Here is a 23,258-nt window from a genome sequence, read left to right as displayed (position 1 = left end):
CTTCTGCGATTCGATGACCGCACTCAGAACACCATTAATATGACCTGTGGTGGTGGGGTCACCAGCCCGGCAACTGCTGCTGAAACAAGAAGCCTTCTTGGTAGGCGGCCCGCTAGAGTCCTACTGTAGCCCAGACTTGCATTTCCTTTCACCGTACAGGTTATTCACTCATTTTCTTTACTCAAACTATGTAGAATGAGACTCAAACTAGATTTAAATCTATCTCTGTTCTCCCCTTTCCTTCCCAAGTCATTATGCACGAGCTTGACCAAGGTTCAAGACACTGTACATACTTACTTTTAGGCCATTTCGTCCTCTATGCACCTAAAGGATGAGCCTGATCACCCTCTGGTATTCAATGCATCCCTCCTCGGTGGCCCTTCCCAGGTGGCTCCGTTTTGACACCAACCTTCCTAGGAGCGGGCACACTTCCTCATCTGCTTGTAGACTGCACAATATGAAAACATTCATACTAGTGTAAAAATGATCATAGTTCCTCAGTTTTGATTTTGGACCTATAAACACCATCATTTATCCTTCAGATAAGAACCATATCACAAAGATCACTGGGCGCCTTCCTAGTCCCTAATGCAGAAGGCCAGACTTATCAAAGTAAACATGGTCCTCTGGAAGGCCTCCCCATGCACACACTCACACTAGCTAGGTTAAAAGCCTCTCCTATTCCATCATACCTCCCTCCTCCATGGCCATAAAGCACTCAAAGGTGCCCTGCACCTACTCTGCAGTGGTAGTTCAGGAAGTGGTGAGATGACGACTGGAGAGAGAATAAATCAAGTGTCACTCTCTCGCGTCCACTGCGACCCCGATCGGAGAAATGCAGGGCACATCACACTGGTTGGGGGCCAGTGACAGTGGCACCTATCCCTGTCCACTTCAGGAAGTCTACGATCCCCACGCGCTGCCCTTTAACTCAGCCAGAATAGAATTTTTAATAGTAATCTTCAGGTAACAAACTGACTTGTGGCGAAATGTTACACATTAAGCCCGACTAGGCTTTCTGTACCATACTATCTAACTCTCTCTCATTTCCTTTCCTCCCTCAGAGCCTGCAAGAGCTGGGATTAAATGTCTCCTTCAACGTGGTGGCCAACACTGACCATTTTGATGTGATTGAAAGATTGTGCGAGGATGAATATGTGTTTACTCAGGTACATATGCCAGTTCAAGTGAATTAAGTTTATATGGTTATTAAAAACCAATATTCTCTTATGATATACTTATTCATCAGCAAAGTTTAAAACAATTTAAAACGTATTTTAGAATACAGTAACCTTGTTGAAAGGAAAACACAGTTACCTTTCTGCATAAAGACTTACATACTTAAAGTACTTTATACATAAACTTTCAGGCTTTGCTAACTTCTAACTACCTCGACATTTGATGAATACTAGCAGACTAATACTATGAAGCAAAGCATGAAGAATAAGTGATGTAATTCTCAAAGATGCTCAGAAAAAAAACATTTCACACTAAATCTTATTTTTCATCTTGTTCTTAATGCCGCCTAATCGAGCAGAGAGACGCATTCAGCCTCTATCATTGATGGGAAACATAAGGAATGCGCGCAATGCATACACCTGTCGTTCTGTAGGTTCGGCGTATAGTACCTGGCACTAGGATTATAATAACATGTGTACAAGAAAAGTTAATGTGTTGATGTTTCCAGGGAGATTTCATTGTCTGAGAAATCACTTTCCTCTGAGTGCAAAACTTTGATAGCAAGTGTAGTCAGTATTGTCTGTGTGTGTCATGTAACGTCTGCTGTATTGTACATCCATTAGGGAAAACGGGTACAACTGGTTTGGAAAACTCATCTCTCCCTCTTCTTCGAGTTTGGTGTCAAAAGCAGCTTTAACTCCTGCGTGATCTGCGGAGAAAGGCTGGTCTGGGTTTAGGAACATTTTTCGGGCACCTAACGTCTTCCGCCTAGTGGGCAGATATCTTAACTGTGGAATCTGCTCCTTGTGGCCAAGGGGCAGAGCGTCGTCCGTTTTGTATGTATGTGATATTTTTGTAGAGGTAACCTAGCAGAAATGATAGAACACCCCACGATAGGATTGTTTTACTGCTGGTCTATAGTGACTGCCGTGGAAACATGGGTGTATCCTTTATAGAATCTTCGTAAATTAAGATTTTGGTACATAGCACATACATTTGCAGATAATGGGACTCAATTATTATTATTTTTTTTAAGTTTTCATTTTCTTGTAAGGCCTTATACATTTCTAGGATACATTTTGCAGGGAGACTATCATGAACCTGGTCAAAAGAAGAAAGTACTTTCATCAACTGGGACATCTTTACTCTTGCCTTTTCTACACGATCAAAACACTTTAATACGTTGTTAAATGTCTCACCCAAGTAGGTGTATATTTTTACCTTTTCAAAACTATCTTGGGTGAAATTTACTCTTGGTGACCTGTTCTTTTTTGGACCCAGGAACAGGACTTTGGATTCAACTGCATTTGTTGTCAAGTCTCTGTTGGTCAGGTATTCAGTATATCCATTCATAAGATGCATTAGGGCAGTCGCTTTCAGATGGCTAATTCTAACTGCAGATTCATCACAGTCCATGACTAGAAGGAGAAGGTGCGAGGGTGACAGAAGATGTGAGTAACGCTCCGTCAAGGTCTCAGATCTCTGAGCCGATTCCTCCGCTGATCCTGAATCATTCTGAGCTTCCCAGGCCATCATCAGCCAAGCAACAGATCGACGCCTTCAAAGAGGACATGTTACAAATATTCAGTGAGCTTCCGGCTCCCTCTGGTACGCTTTCGGGCCACACCGAACTGAAGGGGCTTCTAGGATGATTTCTGCTAGAGCTCCCCTCCCTGGCACCGTCTCTGCCCTTGTGATCTTTTACCAGGCACAGATTGAATCTGGTACAGACCTATACACTGGTCCCATGATCCATGCCAGTTCTTGCACCCCACGCCTGTGCCTACACCGTCGGAGGATAATCCGGTGATGACACCCATGTCAGATCCCGAAACGACATCTGCCCAAAGTCGATTGATGTCACATAAAATTACAAGAGCAATCCAGTTGTCATTCAACCTGACTCTAAAACTGTGCCTCTACCATGTCGGAACTATTAGCAAAAACTCCATTACCTTTTTGATTCAGATTCTGACGCAGTGCCAGAGCAGGGTGCAGCCCTGGATATTGATGATGATGATGATGATGGTAAGGCGTGGGTGGCTTGCTCTTCTTCATTACACAGATGAGGATGCCTTATACCTAAACATTCAAAACACCAATGGGCTTAACATCTCCAGAGACACAGCCTGACTTGCCAAATGGGCCACAAATGGCAGAGAGTGCCTCATTTGCATTGGTGGTTTGGAAGGCAGTGAAGGTGCTAGTTTTACAGCTGCCCTCCATTTAAACTAAGACAAATGATTTAACAGAGATTCTGCATCGCTGGCCAGCATATTCTGAGCCCTTAATTCTGTTTAATGATGTCCTGGCAGACACTCTAAAGGCTATTTGGTTGAAACTATGTTCTTGCCCACCCGTGAACAGGCTGGTTGCCAGACTTCAAAGACTGGCCCCTGGTCACCCAGATCTTTTTAACAAGCGTTTACCTTGGCGCGTTTTTGTTTAGCTATCCTGCAGTTCTACAGATGTTACCTTCTGTTCAAGGTGGGACAGGATCATTTTTAGTTTGCTGTGCTCTTCTTCAGCCTCACCAGCTGCTTGTGAGCGTTCACAAAAGTGATGGCAATGGTAATTGTCCATCTTCAGTGGTTAGAAGTTGTTGCATTCCCATACCTCAAAGACTGGCTACTGAAGGCGGGCTTGCCACAGTCATTTGTGGCCTACTTCTGGACAACAGGGGAACTTTTAATATTGTTAGTTTTCACTGTAAACAAGGCAAATCCACCTGATTCCTTCTTAGAGGCTTCCATTCCTTGGGGCACTCCAGGATACAATGGAATTCAAGGCTCTCCCTCCTTAGTAACGAGTCCAGGACATTCAGGCTATGATCCCAATGTTTCAGGCTCACTCCTGGATCAAGGTAAGGCTGGTTCTGAAGTTTCTTGGACTTATGCATCCTCTTTGTCAACAGCGCCAGGTGGCACAGTGCAAGCCCTACAGATTCTCATGGACACTACTGTCACAAGGATGGGTGGAGTCCTGGAGCCTGTGTCAAGAAGCTTTGCGCCTCGGGAGGTGGCTGGAGGAACAAAACATCTTTCTAGTCGCCAACCACCTGGAGCAGTCCCTAAAAGCCAGAGGGGACGAATTGCACAGGCATTGCCTGGTGAATCATGAATGGCTTCTACATACCGAGTTGGCGCAATGTGTATGTCGACGGGGTGGGGGGATACCTGAGTCTTCCAGTTCAGTTAGTTCATGCATTTTTTTGAAATGCTTGTAATATAGCTGCCATGCTTTGCGAGGAATAATGGCACAACGTTCTCAAGCATGAATGACTTTGCACACTCTACCTTCCATCACGAGGAATAAATCCAATGCAAGTTGATTATGCATAATCATTGCTCTAATTGCAAGCAATTCTTTATTGATCACTGTTTAGTGCCCCGTGGTTTTAGTTGCAATTCGATTAACTAAAGTAAACAGTTTCCTAATCTTTACGTCATTCAATGCTACTCCTATAGATGGTATAAGTGCTCCAAAAATATCACTAAGGATCTGCTTGAAGCTTTGCTGACTTCACCTAATGGAGCAGCTTACTTTATTCTACCTCTACCATATTCATTCTCCTGTTCTGTTTTTTCAAATCTATTTTACCAACAGAGTTTCATTAAACTGTTTTATTCTGATTTAAATGAATCTTTAGAAAATGTGCCAGTGGAAATAATCTGTATCTATGGGCTACTAAACACATTTCCCGCACTCACAAAGGGTCAGAATCAAGGGATCAGTGTGAGTATATGATGAAATTCTTTACCCCTGTAACTAACATGAGCCCTACTAATCATAGGTTGCATGATGTAACTTGCAAAGTTAATCAAGACGAGAGGATGTGTGTAGACGAGTTGAACGATAAGAAAAGATGAAGAGAGATGAGAAGGAAAGATAAATGCAGAGCACATTATTAGAAATGGGAAGAAAAACTTAAAACAACCACCACTAGATTAAGCCTTGAAGTCACCAAACAAGAATTATTATGCATGATACGAAAGCCAGAGGGAAATGAGAAAGTGGAGAATTTGGAATGAAGTGAATGTGAACATAATTATTTAGTGAAAGGTAAACAATTCTCTAATCTAAAAGTTAGCATTAAGGCCATTTATTATGTGTGTGGGGTAAATCTGGCTAATTTCAGATACCACACAATTGGGTAGGTAGTTGTTATGCCGCTCTAGTCTTTCCCAGAATCTATCATACTAATGAGTTAGACTTTCCTCTTGAAAAATATTTCAGCTGCCGAAGCAGGAAGATAACAGTAGACAAAGAAATCCTGAATCTCCATAACTTTTACATATTTGGACAACATCTGATAATACACATTATAACTGTACATGCTCCTATGCTGTGTGAGATGTGAAACCTTACTCATGGGCAAATGGTAAAATTATTTAAAAGGTGAGGATTATCTCCACCCAGCAAGTGAACATCCAACTGCCAACCAAACATAGAAACTGAAATGGCCAGACTTACAATGACAGTTTTGCAGTGTGACTCCATCATGTTCAACTTGGATCACATCAAGGAAGCCTTGGATCAAGACTAATCCTCTAGTTACTACCCAACATCTGCTAGGATTTTTATCCTACATCAGCTGGAGACCTAAGGAGCTACAGTCCTCAGACCATTACCCTAGCTCCTCTGTTCATCCTTTTGACGTTTGGTCATTGGTTGGTGTAAAGAGGACTTTGTCACCAAAAGTCTTTGGTCTTAGGGAGGCTCATCTGGATCCGTCAGGTAGTCATCTGAGTCAAACTTGATTTTTGTGAGGTATGTCTAGTCCAGACCTGAGTAATTTTGATTTACCTTCCTCTCTGTCTTTTAGGTTGCTTTGTACTGTTCAGCTCCAAATTTATAGCAGGGACGTCAATCTGGTGCAATTGTTCTTTTTCATTTAGCTCACAATCTTCTCTAATTGTCTCTAATCTCATCATGGGCATCAACAGTTGCTTTCTAGGGGTAACAGTTCTTGGTCAGCCTTATTTTGAAGGTTTTGAGGTTTCAGGTCCTAATGGAGTAGATTCACTCTCTGAAGTGGAGCTTCCTAGTTAAGCTTCAGCTTCCCCTCCCCGGGTAAGTTGCTGCAGTAAAATAGTCTCGGCCTTACATGAATTTTCTACTTCCCGGTTATATGCTTATCCTCAATCCGGTCATTGGTATCACAATGGTTGCTGGAATGACAGCATCCCCATCAGTCTCTGGCTTTGTAGGCTGCTCATTAGATGGAGATGCTGGATCTCCAATCTGGTCATCGTCTTCTTCTCCTGAAGCCTCAAACACCTCAAACCTGGGGTGACTCGAGAAAATGGCAGATGTTCACTCTGCTTCTTCCCCTTTATACTTTGCCCCCTTGGTGTGGGAGACGTATATCCAATTCGGCAGACTAGCACACTTGATGGCAATGTCTGTAATCAGGATCACTTGGTAGGGTCCACGCCAGTGCTCTTCCAGGTAGTTCGATGTGGGCCCAATCACCAAGGTTCAAGTCATGCCCTGGGGAATCTTGGACATCTGGTGTAGAGATGTTGGCCTGATGAGAGAAAGAAAGCACCACGTGAGACAATCCCTTGCAGTACTTGCGGACCATCTCATCTGTGATATTACCGCTCTCTTCACCAACCCCATCACCAACCTCATCGCACCCCATGCCCTCACATCCACAGACTATATCCTACTCAGAGACCTAAACTACCACCTAGATAACCACAATGACTCAAACACCACCTCCCTCCTAGAGAACCTTGCCAATATAGGGCTGAAAGAACTAGACACCCCCCACGCACACAGCGGGACCCACACTCGACCTCATCTTCACCGGAGGAAACAGCGTCTCCTACAGCCACACCATGGAACTCCTCTGCTCAGATCATCACTGCATCCACTTCTCCTTCAAAAAACCCACCATATGCAAGCACGCCCACTGCCTTCCCTGCAGAAGCTGGAACAAAGTCGCTGGAGACCATCTCACATCTGCCCTCGTCAGCACCCCACCACCGACTACATCAGATGCAAACACCACAGTACGCAACCTCCACCGCTGGATCATGAACAACGCAGACACACTTGCCCCCTCAAGAAAGCCACCAGAAGACACATCAAGAAAGCAAGCTGGTTCACTCCAAGAATCCAGACGCTCCAGCAGACTACTCGAAAAGACATGGAGAAACAACAAAACCCGGGAAACACGCACCGCCTACAAAGCAGCCAATACCGCACACCAACAGCTCATCAAATCCACAAGAAGGAAATCCTTCCAAGACCGAATCCTCGCCAACGCACTCAACACCAAAGCCTGCAGCGAAACAACAGACATCCCACCCTCCCAAGTCCTCTGCAACAGACTCAGCACCATCTTCTAACACAAGATCAAGATTATCTACGGCAACTTTGACAACCAAGATCACCTCACTGCTCCAGCTCCCCCCTTATGCGACGCCACCCAACAGACCTTGCTCAAATAGATCACGCTCACGACAGAAAACACCTTGAAGACCATGAAAGGCATCCACTCTGCAACACCCTCAGACCCCTGCCCACACCACATCTTCCACAGAGCTGCCTCTGCCATCGCACCAAACTATGTCGGACGATCAACTGCTCCTTCGAGACCGCCACCTTCTCTGATGACTGGAAACACAACAAAGTCAACCCCCTCCTGAAGGCACCCTCTGCTTATCCGACGGACCTCAAGAACTTCATGCCTATCTCCCTGCTTCCCTTCGCAGCCAAGGTGATCGAGAACACCCAGCTACATAACTTCATTGAAGCTAACATCCTGGACTTCTCCCAATTCGGATTCCGAAGCAATCACAGCAATGAGATCGCCCTACTTGTGGGCACTGACGTCATCTGCTCCCTCTTCGACCTGGACGAAACGGCAGCCCTCATCCTCCTGGACCTCTCAGCTGTATTCAACACCATCTCGCACCGCACCCTAGCCACCAGACTCCAGGACACCAGCATCCACGGCAAGGCTTTCGACTGGATCTGCTCTTTCCTCACTGGCAGAACTCAGTGGGTCAGACTCCCTCCCTACCTCTCGGAACTGACAGAGACCAACTGTGGAGTGCCCTAGGGCTCCTCCCTCAGCCCCACCCTCTTCAACATCTACATGGCCCCCCTCGCAACCATCGTCAGGAACTACAGACTCAACATTGTCTCATACGCTGACGACACCAAGCTGATCCTCTCCCTCACCAACGAACCCAACATTACCAGACCCAACTTCCAAGAACGGATGAAAGCCTTCGCCACCTGGATGAAGAACAGCTGCCTGAAACTCAACTCAGAAAAAAACTGAAGTCCTCATTCTTGGCTCCACCCCCTCCACATGGAACACCTCCTGGTGGCCCTCTGCCCTCGGAAATCCCCCAACCCCGATGGACCACGGACGAAACCTCGGTAGCATACTAGACTCATCTCTCACAATGAAACGACAGATCAGCGCTGTCTCCTTGACCTGCTTCAACACCCTCTGCATGCTTCAAAAGACCTTCAGATGGGTCCCAACTGAATCCAGAAAAACTGTCACATACGCACTCATCAGCAGCTGACTGGACTACGGCAACGCTCTCTATGCCGGAATCAACAAGAAACTCCTTCACAAACTCCAGACTGTCCAGAACGCCACAGCCAGACTGATCCTCGACATCCCCCATCACAGTCACATCACCCAACACCTCAGCGATCTCCACTGGCTTACAGTCGAAAGAAGAATTACCTTCAAACTCCTCACCCACGCATACAAGGCCCTTCACAACACCGGACCCACATACCTGAACAGCCGCCTCTCCTTTCACGCACCCAAAAGACACCTCCGATCAGCCCAGCTCTCACTGGCCACCGTTCCACGTATCAGCAAGACAAGAACGGGAGGAAATTCATTCTCCTACCTCGCAGCAAAAGCCTGGGGCACCCTCCTCCTCTGGCAATCTCCCACATTGCCCCAGTTCAGGAAGGACCTCAATACCTGGCTTTTTTGGTGACCCCAGCACTCAATGTAGCCACCCGCTCCCCCAGCACCTTGAGACCCTCACAGGTGAGTAGTTGCGCTTTACCAACCCTGATTGATTGATTTTTTATACCTACAACTTAGACTTATTATCCCGAGAGGGGTAGGTTAGGAACCTCAACAGTTCTAAACTTTTAACGAGTGGCTCCTCTGTCTATCAGGAAAGATACAGGATGTCTGTTAACTTCTCCAGCCAGATATGGTCTACTCTGATCCACATCCAGGACTGCACCAAGTACGCATGTCTCCTCCCCCTCAGGCACCGTCATTGATCCTGACATAGGAAAGTTTCAAACATCATAGGGACTGGGTTTCCTCTGGTTGCAGAGCTCAACCTTAATTCATACACAAAAGATGCAAGACGTTCTCTCATGTTCTCGACTGAAGGGTCATTCATCCCACTGAGCTCCCTATACACCTGCGTTAGTCTCTCAAAATAGCCAATCTGAAAGAAACAGTTAGTTATAGATTCCTTACCTTAGAATTACCCCCAGGCGCAGGACTGGATCCGGAAAGTTTTTGGTCAGCAGTACCCCTGCGCATCGAAAGCTGGCGTCGGTTGTCTCCACGTTCGTCGTCCGCATCGTGGTCGCCTACCTACTGAGACGCCGCCCTCGCAAACTGACGTCGGTTCTTTCTTTTTCTGCGCCAGCAAGTGCAGATCCGGAGAGAGCGGTACCTCCAGTCACTTTTTGACTGACTTTTTTCTCCACTTATCGAATTCGTTTTTGGAGTCCATCGACTCCTGGTGCATGAGGGATACCCGGATTCAAGGTCTGCGGTTCCTGTAACCGACTAATGTTGATGACGGACCCCCACCGCATGTGCCTCTATTGCCTGGAGCCGGACCACGACCCCAAGTCGTGCTCCGACTGCCGGACCATGGCCCCGAAATCTTTGCGGGAGCAGTCTTGAAAGCTATTTGAGGCCGGCAGTCGGCTCTGCGTCGTTTGAGGTCCCGGTCGGGGGACCGGTCGTGGAGCAACACCATTCTTCATCTAAGTCTTCGCACTCGTGGTCAGGTAAGTCGAAGCACAAGAAGAAGTCAAAGAAGCATTGTCGCTCTTCGACTTCTCCCCGTCCGTCGGCCAACGCGACATGGGATGCAGGTGGTGCCCCTTCCGCTGCTCCGCGTGCGGAGCCCGGTGGTCCACTTTGGGCTTCCCTCCCTTTCCGGTACCCGGTGCAACCCCTGCCCTGCTTCGGAGATTCTACGAAGCGATGCATGCCATCTTTGGGCAGGCTGACTCCGCCGGCACGTCTTCAAGCCCCGCGGACTCAGCTGGGGGCCCTGGGTCTTCGGCACCACTGGCTTCGGCCTCGGCGCCGCAGGGTCCCCTTGGATCCAGGCCTGGATCCGTATCGCTGCCGGTCGACCTTGTTACGCCTCCCCCGGCGCCGATTCCACCGGCACAAAGTCCGCAACCGGCATTGGCTATGTCCCCAGCCAACGTCGACACCAGCCTCCACCTCGAGGTAGACACGGAGTCGGACCGACGCCAACAGGTACTTTTGTGCCCCTGTTCTACCCTGTCTCTTTGAGACCAGTTTGGCAGCCAGAGGAGGGTGAAGAGGACCGGGAGGGGTCTGGGGACCCTTTAACCGACCAGTTGACCTATGAGCAGGACTGGAGAGAGGAACTGGGGGAAGCCAGTGGTCTGGATACCTCACCAGGCCTTGGCATGTTGTCTCCTCCTACCATGGCTACGGAGGAGGGAGCGTCATACGCAGTGGTGTTGCGTAGGGCAGCCGAGGCTCTCCACCTCGAGCTACCTACGGTGGCAGTCAGGACTAACCTCCTGACAGAGGTCCCTCAACCGGCGGCGAGCTCTTCGGAGCCTCTCTGGCTTTTTAATGAAGCCCTCACGGACATCCTTTTGGGCACCTGGTCCAGGCCCAACACAGGGGCTCCTGTGGACAGGATGATTGCCCGACACCACCTCTCAGCCCCGGGCGACCCCACTTTCCTCTCCCAACACCCCACCCCTGAGATGCTTGGTGGTCCAAGCCTCTACTTCTAAAGTCGCATTCCCTAACGCACCACCCGCTAGGGAATCCAAAAAGATGGACCATCTTGGGAAGAAAATGTTTTCTTCCGCCAGCTTGGTACTGTGGTCGGTAAACACTGCATGTCTGTTGGGCCGTTACACCCACTCTGTGTGGGATACGGTAGTGCAGGTGCTGCCCCAGTGCTCAGGGAGGCCCGGTCCGTGCTCTCCTATGCAGTTGCTGAGGGGAGAGACGCAGCGAAGTTTACCATCCGCTGTGGGCTGGATACCGCCGACGCACTAGGCAGGACGATTTCCACGTCAGTAGCACTGCGACTCTACTCCTGGTTGCGTCGACTGGTTTTTCCGGGGATGTTCAATCCACTCTTATGGACATGCCCTTCGATGGTCGTCGCCTTTTCGGCGACAAGGCAGATAACGCGATGGAGCGCTTTAAGGACTCTCAGGCCATGGCCAGGGCCTTGGGCCTCTCCACCACCCACCCTGTGCAGTCTACCTTTTGCCCCTTTCGTTGCTACAGAAGGGGTGCCCTGCCACTTCCCACCCAGGGCCAAAGGCCGGCGCAAGCTGTTCAACCTCTGCGTGGCCGGGGACGTGGGAACCAGCGCCGTGGTTCTGGGGGCCAGCGGGCAGGCCAGTCCACCACGGCCCCCTCTGCAGCTGCTTCCAAACCCTCCTAGTCCGACCTTTTCAGGGCCACCAAACGCCAGTGGGCGGCAACATTCACCATCACCTCCCCCACTGGCGCACCATCACGTTGGACAGGTGGGTTTTGCAAATAGTCCGAAGGGGCTACTGCTCCCCATTCAAGACTACCCCTCCATTCATGCCACCTCAATATCATCGCATTTTGGAGGATCATCTGGCCCTTCTCCAACAGGAAGTTTCGGCACTCTTGGCCAAGGGAGTACTCGAGAGCGTTCCTGCGACACTCGCTAGGCGACGCTCTTCATCGTGAGTGGAGTTGCGGTCTTCTATACGCCTTTCCACCTATACCACTTCTGCGCAGAGTGCTGAAGAAGATCAAGCGCGACCGGGCCCAAGTCATTCTTGAGGCTCCGGATTGGGCACGAAGAGTCTGGTATCCCAAGCTGCTCAACTTGGCCATTGATCCTCCGATCAGACTGCCACTTCAGGAGGATCTTCTGTTGCAGCAGCAGGGGACGGTCCTCCACCTGATCCTGTCCAGCCTCCACCTCCTTGCGTGGAGATTGAGCGGCGGCAGTTGACGTTGTTTGACCTGCCTCCTGAAGTCTGTGATGTTATCTTGGCAGCCAGGCGTTCCTCCACTAAGACGGTCTACGCCTGTAAATCGAACACATTTGTGGCATGGTGCGCAGCAAAGGCTGTGGATCCCCTTTCTGAGGTTCACTTGTTCCTTCTTTCTTTGGCCCAGCAGGGCTCTGCTTTGGGCACTCTTAACGGCTACCTCTCGGCCATTTCAGCCTTCCTTAGGCTTCCTTAGGCTATAACTGTCCTCTCAGACTTCTCACTTTGAAAACTGCCTTTCTGGTGGCCATCACCTCTGCACGCAGGGTGAGTGAGCTACAAGCTCTTTCTTCCAAGCCTCCCTTTCTGGCTGTCCATCCGGACAAGGTCGTCCTGAGAACGAGACATTCCTTTCTTCCCAAGGTGGTTACCTCTTTTCACATTGGCCAAACCATCACTTTGCCCACCTTCTTTCTGCCTCCGCAACCCTAAAAAGAGGAAGAGAGGCTCGACCGTCTGGATCCAAAACGTGCGCTTTCCTTCTACTTGTATCGCTCCAAACAATTCCGGGTGGACGACCAGCTCTTTATTGGTTACGTGGGTGCTAAGAAAGGTCGGACCATCTCTAGGTGGGTCGTTCTGTGCATCAAAGCCTGTTATTCTTTGGCAAAGAAGGAGCCTCCAGTGGAACTGCACGCCCATTCCACCAGAATGACGGCAGCTACCGCTGCTTTGGGACGTGAAGACCCCCTTAATGACATCTGTCAGGCAGCTACGTGGGCATCGCTGCACACCTTCACCAAACACTACTGCCTGGACAGCCAAGTCCGGAGAGACGGCTTCTTTGGCTGTTCTGTTCTCCAGGACTTTCTGGTGTGAACTTAGTTCGCAGACCCAGCTCCGGGGTTGGTATTGCTGGGGTATCTATTCTAAGGTAAGGAATCTATAATTACATTTTTCTTTCAGATGAACAAGTTACTTACCTTTGGTAACGATATATCTGTAAGAAAAATAGGTTAGTTATAAATTCCTTACCGCCCCACCCATCCTCCCTGTTCTGCAAACTGATTTCTTGGGTTACGGTCATCCTTTCAGGGCCCTAGTTTTGTGCGCCAGTGGTCAGTGCCATGCATGACTCTGCACTTCTGGCGTAGAAAGTCGTGTACAGAACTGACGTCAGCACGCGAGGGTGGCGTCTAAGTAGCTGCCAGGATGTCATCCCAGCGACGACTAACGCGGAGTCGACCAACGCCACCTTCCGACGCGCAGGGGTACTGCTGACGAAAAACATTCCGGATCCAGTCTGATGCCTGGGGGTAATTCTAAGGTAAGGAATCTATAACTAACCTATGTTTCTTACAGATATATCGTTACCGAAGGTAAGTAACTTGTTCTTCACTGATTCCTTGGGTTCTTGAGAGGTTTGGTATATTTTAGACCAATTAATCTCTTTTTGGGGAACCTTTGTCTTTAGCTGCTTATGACTCCCTCACACTTAGCTCTAACAATAGGGGAAGAGGCATTCGTCCCTGGCACCCATGGTGGTTCCTGTGTAAGCCATTCAACAGCCCTCTTGCATTCTGCCCACAGATCTTTCGGTACTGCTACTTCAAATAACACATCCAGGTCCTCCCACAATACTTTGGAGATAGTTAAAATCTGTTTCATATGTGTGTACCTCTTGTCAAGATTCTCTCTAAGCTTTGGAAGGGAACTTGTAAAATGGAAAAGGTCTGATCGAGACCATGGGACGTGTACATGTGCTCCTCCTTATACCTCTTACAAGGGGAACTCTTTACTTCTCATTGCCTTCCTTTCCCTTTCGCTTCATTTTAACCTTCTCTTTCTTAGACACCTTCTCTTTCTTAGACCACAATTCTCTGAGCCTCTCAGTGTCATTCCTTTCTCTAATGTTATCAATCAACTCCTTTGCATGCGCTCGCAACCCTCCCAACTTCAACATCCATAATTCCTTCTCACTCGTATCCATCCTAGTATTCCTCAGCGGCTTCAATACCACACTCATCCACCACCTTCTCCATCTTGGCAAGGGCCTCTTTCGCCACTCTGTCTGCTTCCTTGCACATACAAAGCAACTCATTTTCCTCATAATCTCCTAGCTAATCCATACCCATGTTTACTTTCACCAATTCTTCAAATTCCATCTAGGGCTGCTTGACCTGCACTCGGTGAGCTAACTGACAAGTATGTGCTAGTTTTCTGAACCATGATTTCTCAGTTGTCCACGTGTCCTCCTTGGTAGTGAACTATGGCTATGCTTCCTGTGCTGAATCCTGAGGTAATCGTAGGATAGATTATCTCTGACTAGAGCTAGCAGGTGTGTTGACTAAGGGAACAGGAAGGATGCGTGGCATGGATATGGTACTTATTGCGACAGACACAGGTCTGTGTAGAGGATAGAACTGATGTATCCATGTAACGCGAGGGTGGATGAGGCTCCACTGAGGATCACGCGGTCGCTGCATTCTTGGGCAACATCAGTGAAGTAGCACTTAGTGTGACAACTGCCCTTGCATGTTATGGGGGCGGTCTGACGCTAAGGGGCTCTTTTATAAGGGCATCTTCCTCTTCACTCTCCGTGTTTGGTTGCTTCTTTGATTTTTCCCTTTCCTCTTTCCCCTTTTCTAACAGAGGATATGCCCCAACCCTCTCAATGACTAACTCCCTTCACCTTCTCTGCCTTTCCTAGTTTTGCTCCCTTATCCATGACTGAGCCCTACCATGAGTTTTGAACTCAAATTTCTTTCTCTTCTTTTCACTCGCCATTTGCTCCCAGAAATTTAGCACCTCAAATTGTGTGGGTCTAGGTTGTGGTTTTAAATTGTACATTCTTCTTCTCAAATTCCCTAATCGGGTAATGCGGAAAGTTCCACTCAGAGGGAATCAAAACTCCCCGTCTTTGTATGTGTGCCATTGGTTAAGCCATATGCACGTGTGTAACCCTTTCTTCACTTACTTGCATCTGTCTCTCTTTTTGACAAGGGGTTTCCCATTATTATAAGGATCACAAGCACTCCCAGTTCAAACATTCACTCTTCTGACACTGACAATCATTTTCTTCCATACACCAATCCAAGCGCGTTTCTGTCAAAGGTCACCCTATCACAGCGTGGTTTCACTTTCCACCAGTTAATCACTGCACAACGTTACCTTGGCGCAATGCTTCAATCAATCTTAAGTCTCCTTTCGGTCTTTACTTCGTTTGTCTGCTTCGACTACACAAAGGTTTTCTACAACGATAGAAATGCTACCCACTTTCGTACTGCAGTAAATTCTTGACCTGCAAAAGTCTCTGCTCTCGGTGCATCTGCCTCCCATGCATTAGGAGCGATCTGCCGTCATTTGGTTAGTGAATTCACGCATTAATGGATTATTTCTACTTTGGTGTAACTGATAGCACCTCACAGTACACCCCTCCTAGCAGGCAAGTTTACTAATCCAATATTCAGCTAGATGTACCTCTTTAAAAGTTGAAAAACATCATAAAAAACACAATAATTAGTACTCCGACAAATCTGACAATAAGAGCCACATGGTATTTGTCCTCGGCTATCGTCCATTGCATTCCCTTACTCTCCGCTTGCTACAACTCCCAACATGCACTGAACCACCCTTACTTTCATTCCCTATTTTGTATGAAATCCCTACTGATACTTACATTGTTCTTCTTTTAGCCACCCCGTCTCTCTGGAACCAAGATCAGGTTACGATTGGTCAACTTAAATCTCCAAACCGTTTGGACCATGAAGGTACCGGGCTCGCTTCTATGGCCTACTGATTTATCAATTTATGAGCCGGCTCCAGTCAGTACCATCACCTCTGCTACCAGTTCTGTCAACGCGCACAAACCTGTCTGTACATTTTATCTCTCGTGGTGCGCCACCAGTTTGGAACGGGAGTGGTGTAGTACCAAGGCGGCTTTGGTGCTACCCGACTGAAACCGTCTCTTAGTTTTATTGCAGGGAACGCATCTAATAAGGCTGAGACATTCTCATGAAAATGACGGAAAATAATTCTCATTGCAATGCTTTATATCAAGTTAATAGGCTGGTCACAATAACGGTAGCATGCGTAATTTTTAGCAGCTAAGCATCTAAATCATAAGTACAAAGAACTCAGTACAGTTCTAAATAAAATCCAGCATAGATTCGCCTTCTAGGTAGGGAAAAGGGGGTCTCTTTAGCTACATAAATCCACGCACTTATATAGGGCTTTGAACAAAGACTTTCATACATTTTGTGGAAATACATGATTCTCAGGATTTGCATCAATGGGGAACAAGGTAGAAGAAACAATTTACTACAGAATACATTTGAGGATTCTGTCAGGATAGGAACAGGGGTGTTAGACAGGCCCCCGCATCCCCCGCGGTGCGGGGGGGCCCGAGCTGCAGGGGGCCTCCTCGGCACAGTACTTCTGCCTGTGCACTCCGGAATAAATCCAGAGGGAGACCCCTTCGTGTATATTGCAGGGGGGCCCCTTGAACTTTCGTTACGCCACTGGATAGGAATCCATTAGGATTCAACCATTCTCACAGTCTTTGCTATACAGTGAAGCTGATTCATTGTTTAGAATAAGCCTGGGACAGTGGAAGCCACCCTTGAGTCCGTACAAGGAGAAACTTATCTGAGAACACTTTCTGCCTACTTTACGTAAACACTAGACACGCTTTATTTAGAAAAAGAATCAGCAGTAGGTGTCACATGATATACTGTTACGTTGAGGCAAGATAGAGGATAGAGTAAACATAACCTAATGTTACATATGCTCAGCTCATAATTCTCTTTTATTGACAGAACATTGACTTTCACAACATCGTACTGCCAGGTTTCATCTACATACTTTTACTTGTGGCAGTTCGAGCCCTTTCCATTAGAGGTGGGCGATAAACTCCGCTCCGCCGGCAGAGTTTGTAAAACGTTTCCCACTCAATTAATATTCAAAACATTACGTTTGTAAATGTAAGTGAGAATTTGCGTCCCTTACCACGATTTTCGGGTGCTAGAACGCCTCCTGCTGAGAATTCTCAATGTAAGCGGTTGCGGCAGGTTGTGGCAGGTCACGACGGTACGCGTTTAGAAAGCTGCAGCTCGAGTACAATATCTACTCGAGCGACAGAAAGAAGCAGCACCTCCTTGCCCACCACTTGGTGCGATTCGCACTGATTTTACAGGGCGAAACTATTTCCCCGTGCTACAAATCAGCGTGATGTGCCGAATTCTGCCCACTCACGGAACTCCGTGGAATTCCGCGGAGTAAAATTCCACGAGTTCCAACCACCCTTATTTTCCATAATGGTGGGAAGCATTCTAGTTTTACAAGGAAAGTCAAGGTTTGTGGCAAAGAGGGCTAATGAGACAAGAGATGCTGCCCTCCGATATGCCGTTAAGCAGCATATTGCTTCAAATATTTAGTTACCCAGTGCTAGAGACAGCTGCAAAGCTAAATAAAAGTGGAAGTCAAAGGAACATTTACCTTCGGGGATAAGTAAATATGAAAGAGGTTTCCCTCTGTGGATAGCACCTATGCTGTTCTGCAACCCATACACACAATACCTTAAACTGTTATCGCAGTCACTGAAAAAGCGCTCAAGCTGTGCACACTTCTTCTCAGGGGTGGCTGCTAACCGGAGATAAGGAGATGTGTAACAACACCTCAGAGGCGCATAAATTGTTTTACAAATGACCGCAGATTATTATTATTATTTTTTGTTTTAAAAAGTTTTTATTGTTTTTCAAATACAATGTACAGTAAATGCAGGAGAATCATATCAGCAGATCATAATCCAAGGGATACAGTTCTGAAATATTACACTTATCCCACCCCTCCTTTCCTCCTGCATACCAAGAAGCCTCCCTGCTTGACATGGCTAGGTATAGGATCTCAGTGTGTGCCAGGCCTAGTGTGTGTCAACCCTCCACCCGTCTTTCCACCCTCTACCCCGTGCCTCTGTTGGTGTGCAATATGGTGTTCAGCTTACCATTCCTCCATTTCTCCTGTGTCTCAGGTTCCTCATACCTTATTGTTCGTTCTTCTTGCAACCTCTGTCCTTATTAACCTCCTTTTCAATAATTTTGCAGCGTGTCATCTCTTCCTCCCAGGGTCTAAACAATGGAGGCATGTCGCACCTCCATCTCTGAGTGACGTTCCTTTTCGCCACCATGTACACCACGTTCACCCCGGATCTTCTGGTACCTCATAAAGTCAGAAGGGTGCCATATGCCCCAGCAATGCTCCACGCAGTGTAAGGTCAATGTTGATCTCAACCGTCTTCTCCAGTGATTAGTACACTCATTCCCAAAATGTGCGGATTGCAGGGCATTGCCATCACATGTGAAGAAAAGTCCCTTTCTCGCCACATTTCCAGAGGCACAGGGGCCTCTCGGCCAGATTATTATTTTTAACAGCAACTGATTTCATGTTTTTCCATGGATGGCTAGAGCCCATTTGTCTTGCAACACAGTACTAGTCGCAGAGTTGTTCTTGAAGGAGATCTGTTCCAATGATTTAAAGAAACTCCTGTGAAAATCAGGGGTAGCTCCTCCTAAATGACGGAGGAGCGTTGCCCCGCCTGCTGCGAGCGCAGCTTGCAAACACAAATAAACACAACTTTTCAACACAAAAATGAAAAAGGAGCACTAAAAATCAAAATTTCTTTGTATCATTAGAGTGATGAAAATTCCAAGTGAATGTTTTTCATCCAAAAAGTCTCAAATATCAATCATCCAATCAGATTCACTCCATCATTGAGTGAGGAGTCTTATATTGATATCCAAATCAAATATTGTTCAGTCCTTTATCAAATGTCTTTCAGCCCAGCCAAAGCGTTTTGTCCATGAGGACTTTATCAGGGTTGGTATCTCTGTCACAGTATGATGTGCAATTCCTCTCATGACCAGATATGTTGGGAAAATATCCAGGGAATTAAGTGTGATTCCCAAGCAGTGGTGTCAATAAAAGTTGAACGCAACAAGGTGAATTCACTAAATCGCATATAAATATACACTATTGTGATCCAAGGCGGCCTACACTGCTCTTGTGGATGTTTGTTTTACAAATAAATAAAAATGACATGTCAATACCCTTTTATTTTGCCACCGGCTCGCGCTGTGCCGCGTGAGAATTGTGGCGGGGCTCAATCCTGCGATTACAAGATGACTGCTGCCCCTGCCAGTGCGCATGTCAGATTGGCTGGCTGTGTACAACCTTCCTATCCGACATGCACACTTTGGATCCAGCAATCGAAGGGCTGTGAAACAGCCTGGGGGTTGCTGGCAGAGGCCCCCAGCCTCAAAATGAGCCGTGGGTTAGCCTGACTCAACCAATCCTGGAGCTGCTCTCATGCTGAAAACAGCATTAAAGCAGCTCCAGGATTGGTTGGATTTGCGTTATAGAGCAAGAAGGAAGTCCTTCCCTTTCCTCTGCTCATGGAAACAAGGATCGCCTGCAGAGACGTGCCGCACCGGGCGGAAGCTGCCGCCGAGTTTATGGTAAGTTGTGTGCCATCGTGCCCTACCATATTATTTTACCGCTAGCTGCCACTGTTGAAAGTTCAACTGGTGACGTTTCCTATGTTCATTAAAGCAGGCTTCAATTGACCGATGTAAAACCGATCCCCAAAGCCTCCTACGCGATCTGCTAAGTTATTAGAACAGCCACAATATTGATTGCAGAATTAATTATGTATTCACTTTCTGTTAGTACAGGTTTTGCATGTGCAGTGAGCATGATCACCACACAAAGATGCTTCATGTGTATACAAGTATAGTGGCGAGCATGCTCTGGGTGAAATAATGTGCCTGCATTCATTTGGCCTTGTCTGTGCCGTTACTTATACAGCAGACAGTTATTTATACATAGTTCCATGAGTGTGTATGCATTTTTGGGAGTTTCCTGTTCAATCCTAGATCTTGTCAATCAAGTGGAGGCAATAGGCAGGTTTTGTATTTATTGTGTGGTTTATATCCGATGCTGGGCAGTGAAGTAAGTGCCATTTGTAAAAAGCCTCATAAGGTTTAGGGTTACAGCATAGTTAGGTGTTCGCCAAACTAAAGTGATTCCCAGCCTGTACTGGGAGCGGCAACCTCCCTTGTTTTGCAGGTATTCATACACTCAGAGTTGCACAGCCGAAAGGATGTCGCTCCCATATTGGGATTATACCATCTCACACATACAATCCAGTCATACGTGACAACAAAGCTACACAACTCACCTACGTTTTCAAGTATATTAACAGTGCTTAATTTGTGTAAGAGAATAAGGGGCAGGGCTGTAAGTTTTATCAGGAAGCCCGTGGCCTGAGATATCCAATGGCGGTGTGCCGAATACTAAAGCTGCATATTCTTGCTTCCACTTCATGTCTCTTTAATCCACCAGCAGACACTCTCTGCTATTCTTACTCTTTCAGATTGTTTTTCATCCCTGCTTTCTCCATTTGTCACAGTTTTTCTTTCTTTCTCTTCCTCCTTTCCCTTTTTCAGTCTTTCTCTCTCTTGATCTAGATCAAAGTCTGTTGAGGAAAGATAAGTGCCACTTCCCAAACATAAGTGCTGGTACGCCCACCTGCCACCACCAGCCAGCTCAAATCAAACACTGATTATATGAGTAACACAACACTTGTGCTTTTCACTTACTGGACATCATGCTCTGTGCAGGCATCTCTGTATACTTGTCCATTTTTTACAACACAATGTGAGATGCTCTAAAACATGCCCATTTTTTACTTTCAGGTGATTTTGGGAGTAGTCATGGATGCCTAATGTAGTTAACATAAAGGTTACGACCTAGAGACTTCAAATTACAGCTTCACTCTTCTTGGAATAACAGCACTACCTGCCTGCCGTCCAGAGGGTGCCTGCCTGCCCGCTGTCGGAGGGGCCCGTGCTATGCCTGCTGTCCATGTCCTGCGTGAGATCCAGGTGATGCCAGTGTGCTTTACAGAGGATCTGTGCCTCCTGTTCTAAAGATTTCTGCCGCGTGCCTGCCAGTGGATCTCTGCCCCTGTGATCCATTGGATTCCCGCCTGCTGATATTCTTCCGGTCTGGAATCCTGTTTTTTATTCACCATGTCGATTTCAAGACAATCCGAGGTTGAAATCTGCAGCAGGGCCCAAAATAGGTTTATATGGCAGTGACTTCCATAGCTGAAAGAGTGTTTGCTAGCCTTTCTCCTTACTTAAGGAGATTTCCTGTTTATCTAGGCCACAATATGGAAATAGGTTTTCTGTCTTATATTTTAGCAACAATTAATATAACTCTTAGGTTCCCTTTAAATCTACCTATTGGAAGGCCACTTGTAATCCTATTTTATTTAATTACTTTCACTGTACATTTTTGGGAATAAAAAAGAATACACATAAAACGTAATGTATTGCAGCCATTTTCTACCCTGAAGTTAAAAGCAGTGACGATGATGAGTCATTAAATGAGTGATTACTAAACCCGAGTTTCAGGCTTGACCACCATGTCCAGGCCAGCTTGGTCTACCAGTTTGACTGGCATGGGGCATCTTCTGAATTGGTGTGGTGATGCCTCCGTTCTTTGCACCAACACCCTCCTTATTCAGAAGCGTCCAGAAATTAATTCTAACACAGCAGGCACCACTGACCCCAGACACATATCTTGATCCAGAGAATCCATGGGTCTTGCAGGTAGGTGGCTGTGACAGTAATCCCCCCCCCATACCCTCGCCCTCCCCCCACACACACACTACAGTATTGAAAAAAGCAGGAATGTAAGATGCATTGTTATAATTGACTCAAAAACTGTATTTAAACTACTGTAATTAAAATCCGCAAATTGCTATTTGAGAGATGTACTTACTTGGTATGGGTGGCTCTTAAACGAGTATTTTTCTTAGATAGACTGTCTATAAAATCATTTTCTGCTGCATTTTCAAAGAGACAATTGTGCAATAAATTGTGAGTCTTCTAGAAAATGTGATAGCATTACCTCTGTTAGATACTGAAAGCACTTTTTTAATTGAATAGTTCGTATTCAGTTTCCAATACAGCAACGTTTAAAAGGTCAACCCAAAATAGTTTATTACCACATGCAGCCTATCCACACGCACACACTTTTTCAAGAGATACAGGTGACAGTTTTGATGTCAGTATGTACTTATGAAAAGTAAACAACCTTTAAAAACCATCAATCATCGTGTATGTATATTGTTCAAAGTAGATGGCACACAAATTGCAAAAGACAGGAGAGATACAGCATATTTAATGTTTGTGAAAAAGTTGTAGATGTTTCTTTTTAGTCTCTAGATCCTAATAAAGATTATATCAAATGTGGAAAATTTGGGAGGGTATCCTTGTATTGAAAATGTGTTCTTTGTGCCTTAACACATGACATTTTTTAAGCAAGTGGGATCTTTGTAAACCTATTTCAAATAGCATTATTACTATTTTCCATAATGTAAAATTGTGAAACTACTGCAAATAAGAATTTTTAGTTCAGTTACAGACACTGAGTCGGCCATTATACTTTCTTTATTTGACAAAAGCTATTAACATTCAGAAATGAAGTAATAAAAAACCATGAGAAATAAAGAACTACAAAACCTATTCAGGATCGTAACCGGTCAACACCGGTAACACCCTAGGCATGGTTAGGTCCTCTTGCTTACAAGACAGAATATCTGGAAACCAATCGTGAAGCACAGACCTCTATTCTTGCTTCTGCTATGAAACTAAAACGGATATGTATCTGTTATACTAAGACAAAACAGGATGGTGAAAACAAGGAAGACTACCATTGCTGCAAACAATATACAGAAAGGCAGTTTTCTGCAAACCACAGTTAGAACTTTTATCTGCACAGCGTCT

General features: G+C 46.5%; 1 protein-coding gene across 3 annotated transcripts in view; it reads left to right on the top strand.

Moving 5' to 3' along the window:
• Nucleotides 1-22,722, top strand: part of AFMID (arylformamidase) — a 359,393-nt gene extending 336,671 nt beyond the window's left edge. For all 3 annotated transcript variants that reach the window (XM_085617482.1, XM_085617483.1, XM_085617481.1), the window contains 2 exons: nt 1,065-1,169; nt 21,159-22,722. In XM_085617482.1, coding sequence (XP_085473608.1) covers nt 1,065-1,169; nt 21,159-21,188 — 135 coding nt within the window. In that variant the 3' untranslated portion in view covers nt 21,189-22,722. The remainder of the gene's footprint in view (nt 1-1,064; nt 1,170-21,158) is intronic.
• Nucleotides 22,723-23,258: the final 536 nt, after the last annotated feature.

The sequence above is a fragment of the Triturus cristatus genome, chromosome 7, assembly GCF_964204655.1.
Source record: "Triturus cristatus chromosome 7, aTriCri1.1, whole genome shotgun sequence".
Taxonomy (NCBI): Eukaryota; Metazoa; Chordata; class Amphibia; order Caudata; family Salamandridae; genus Triturus; species Triturus cristatus.
This window is presented reverse-complemented; position numbering and strand designations above follow the sequence as displayed.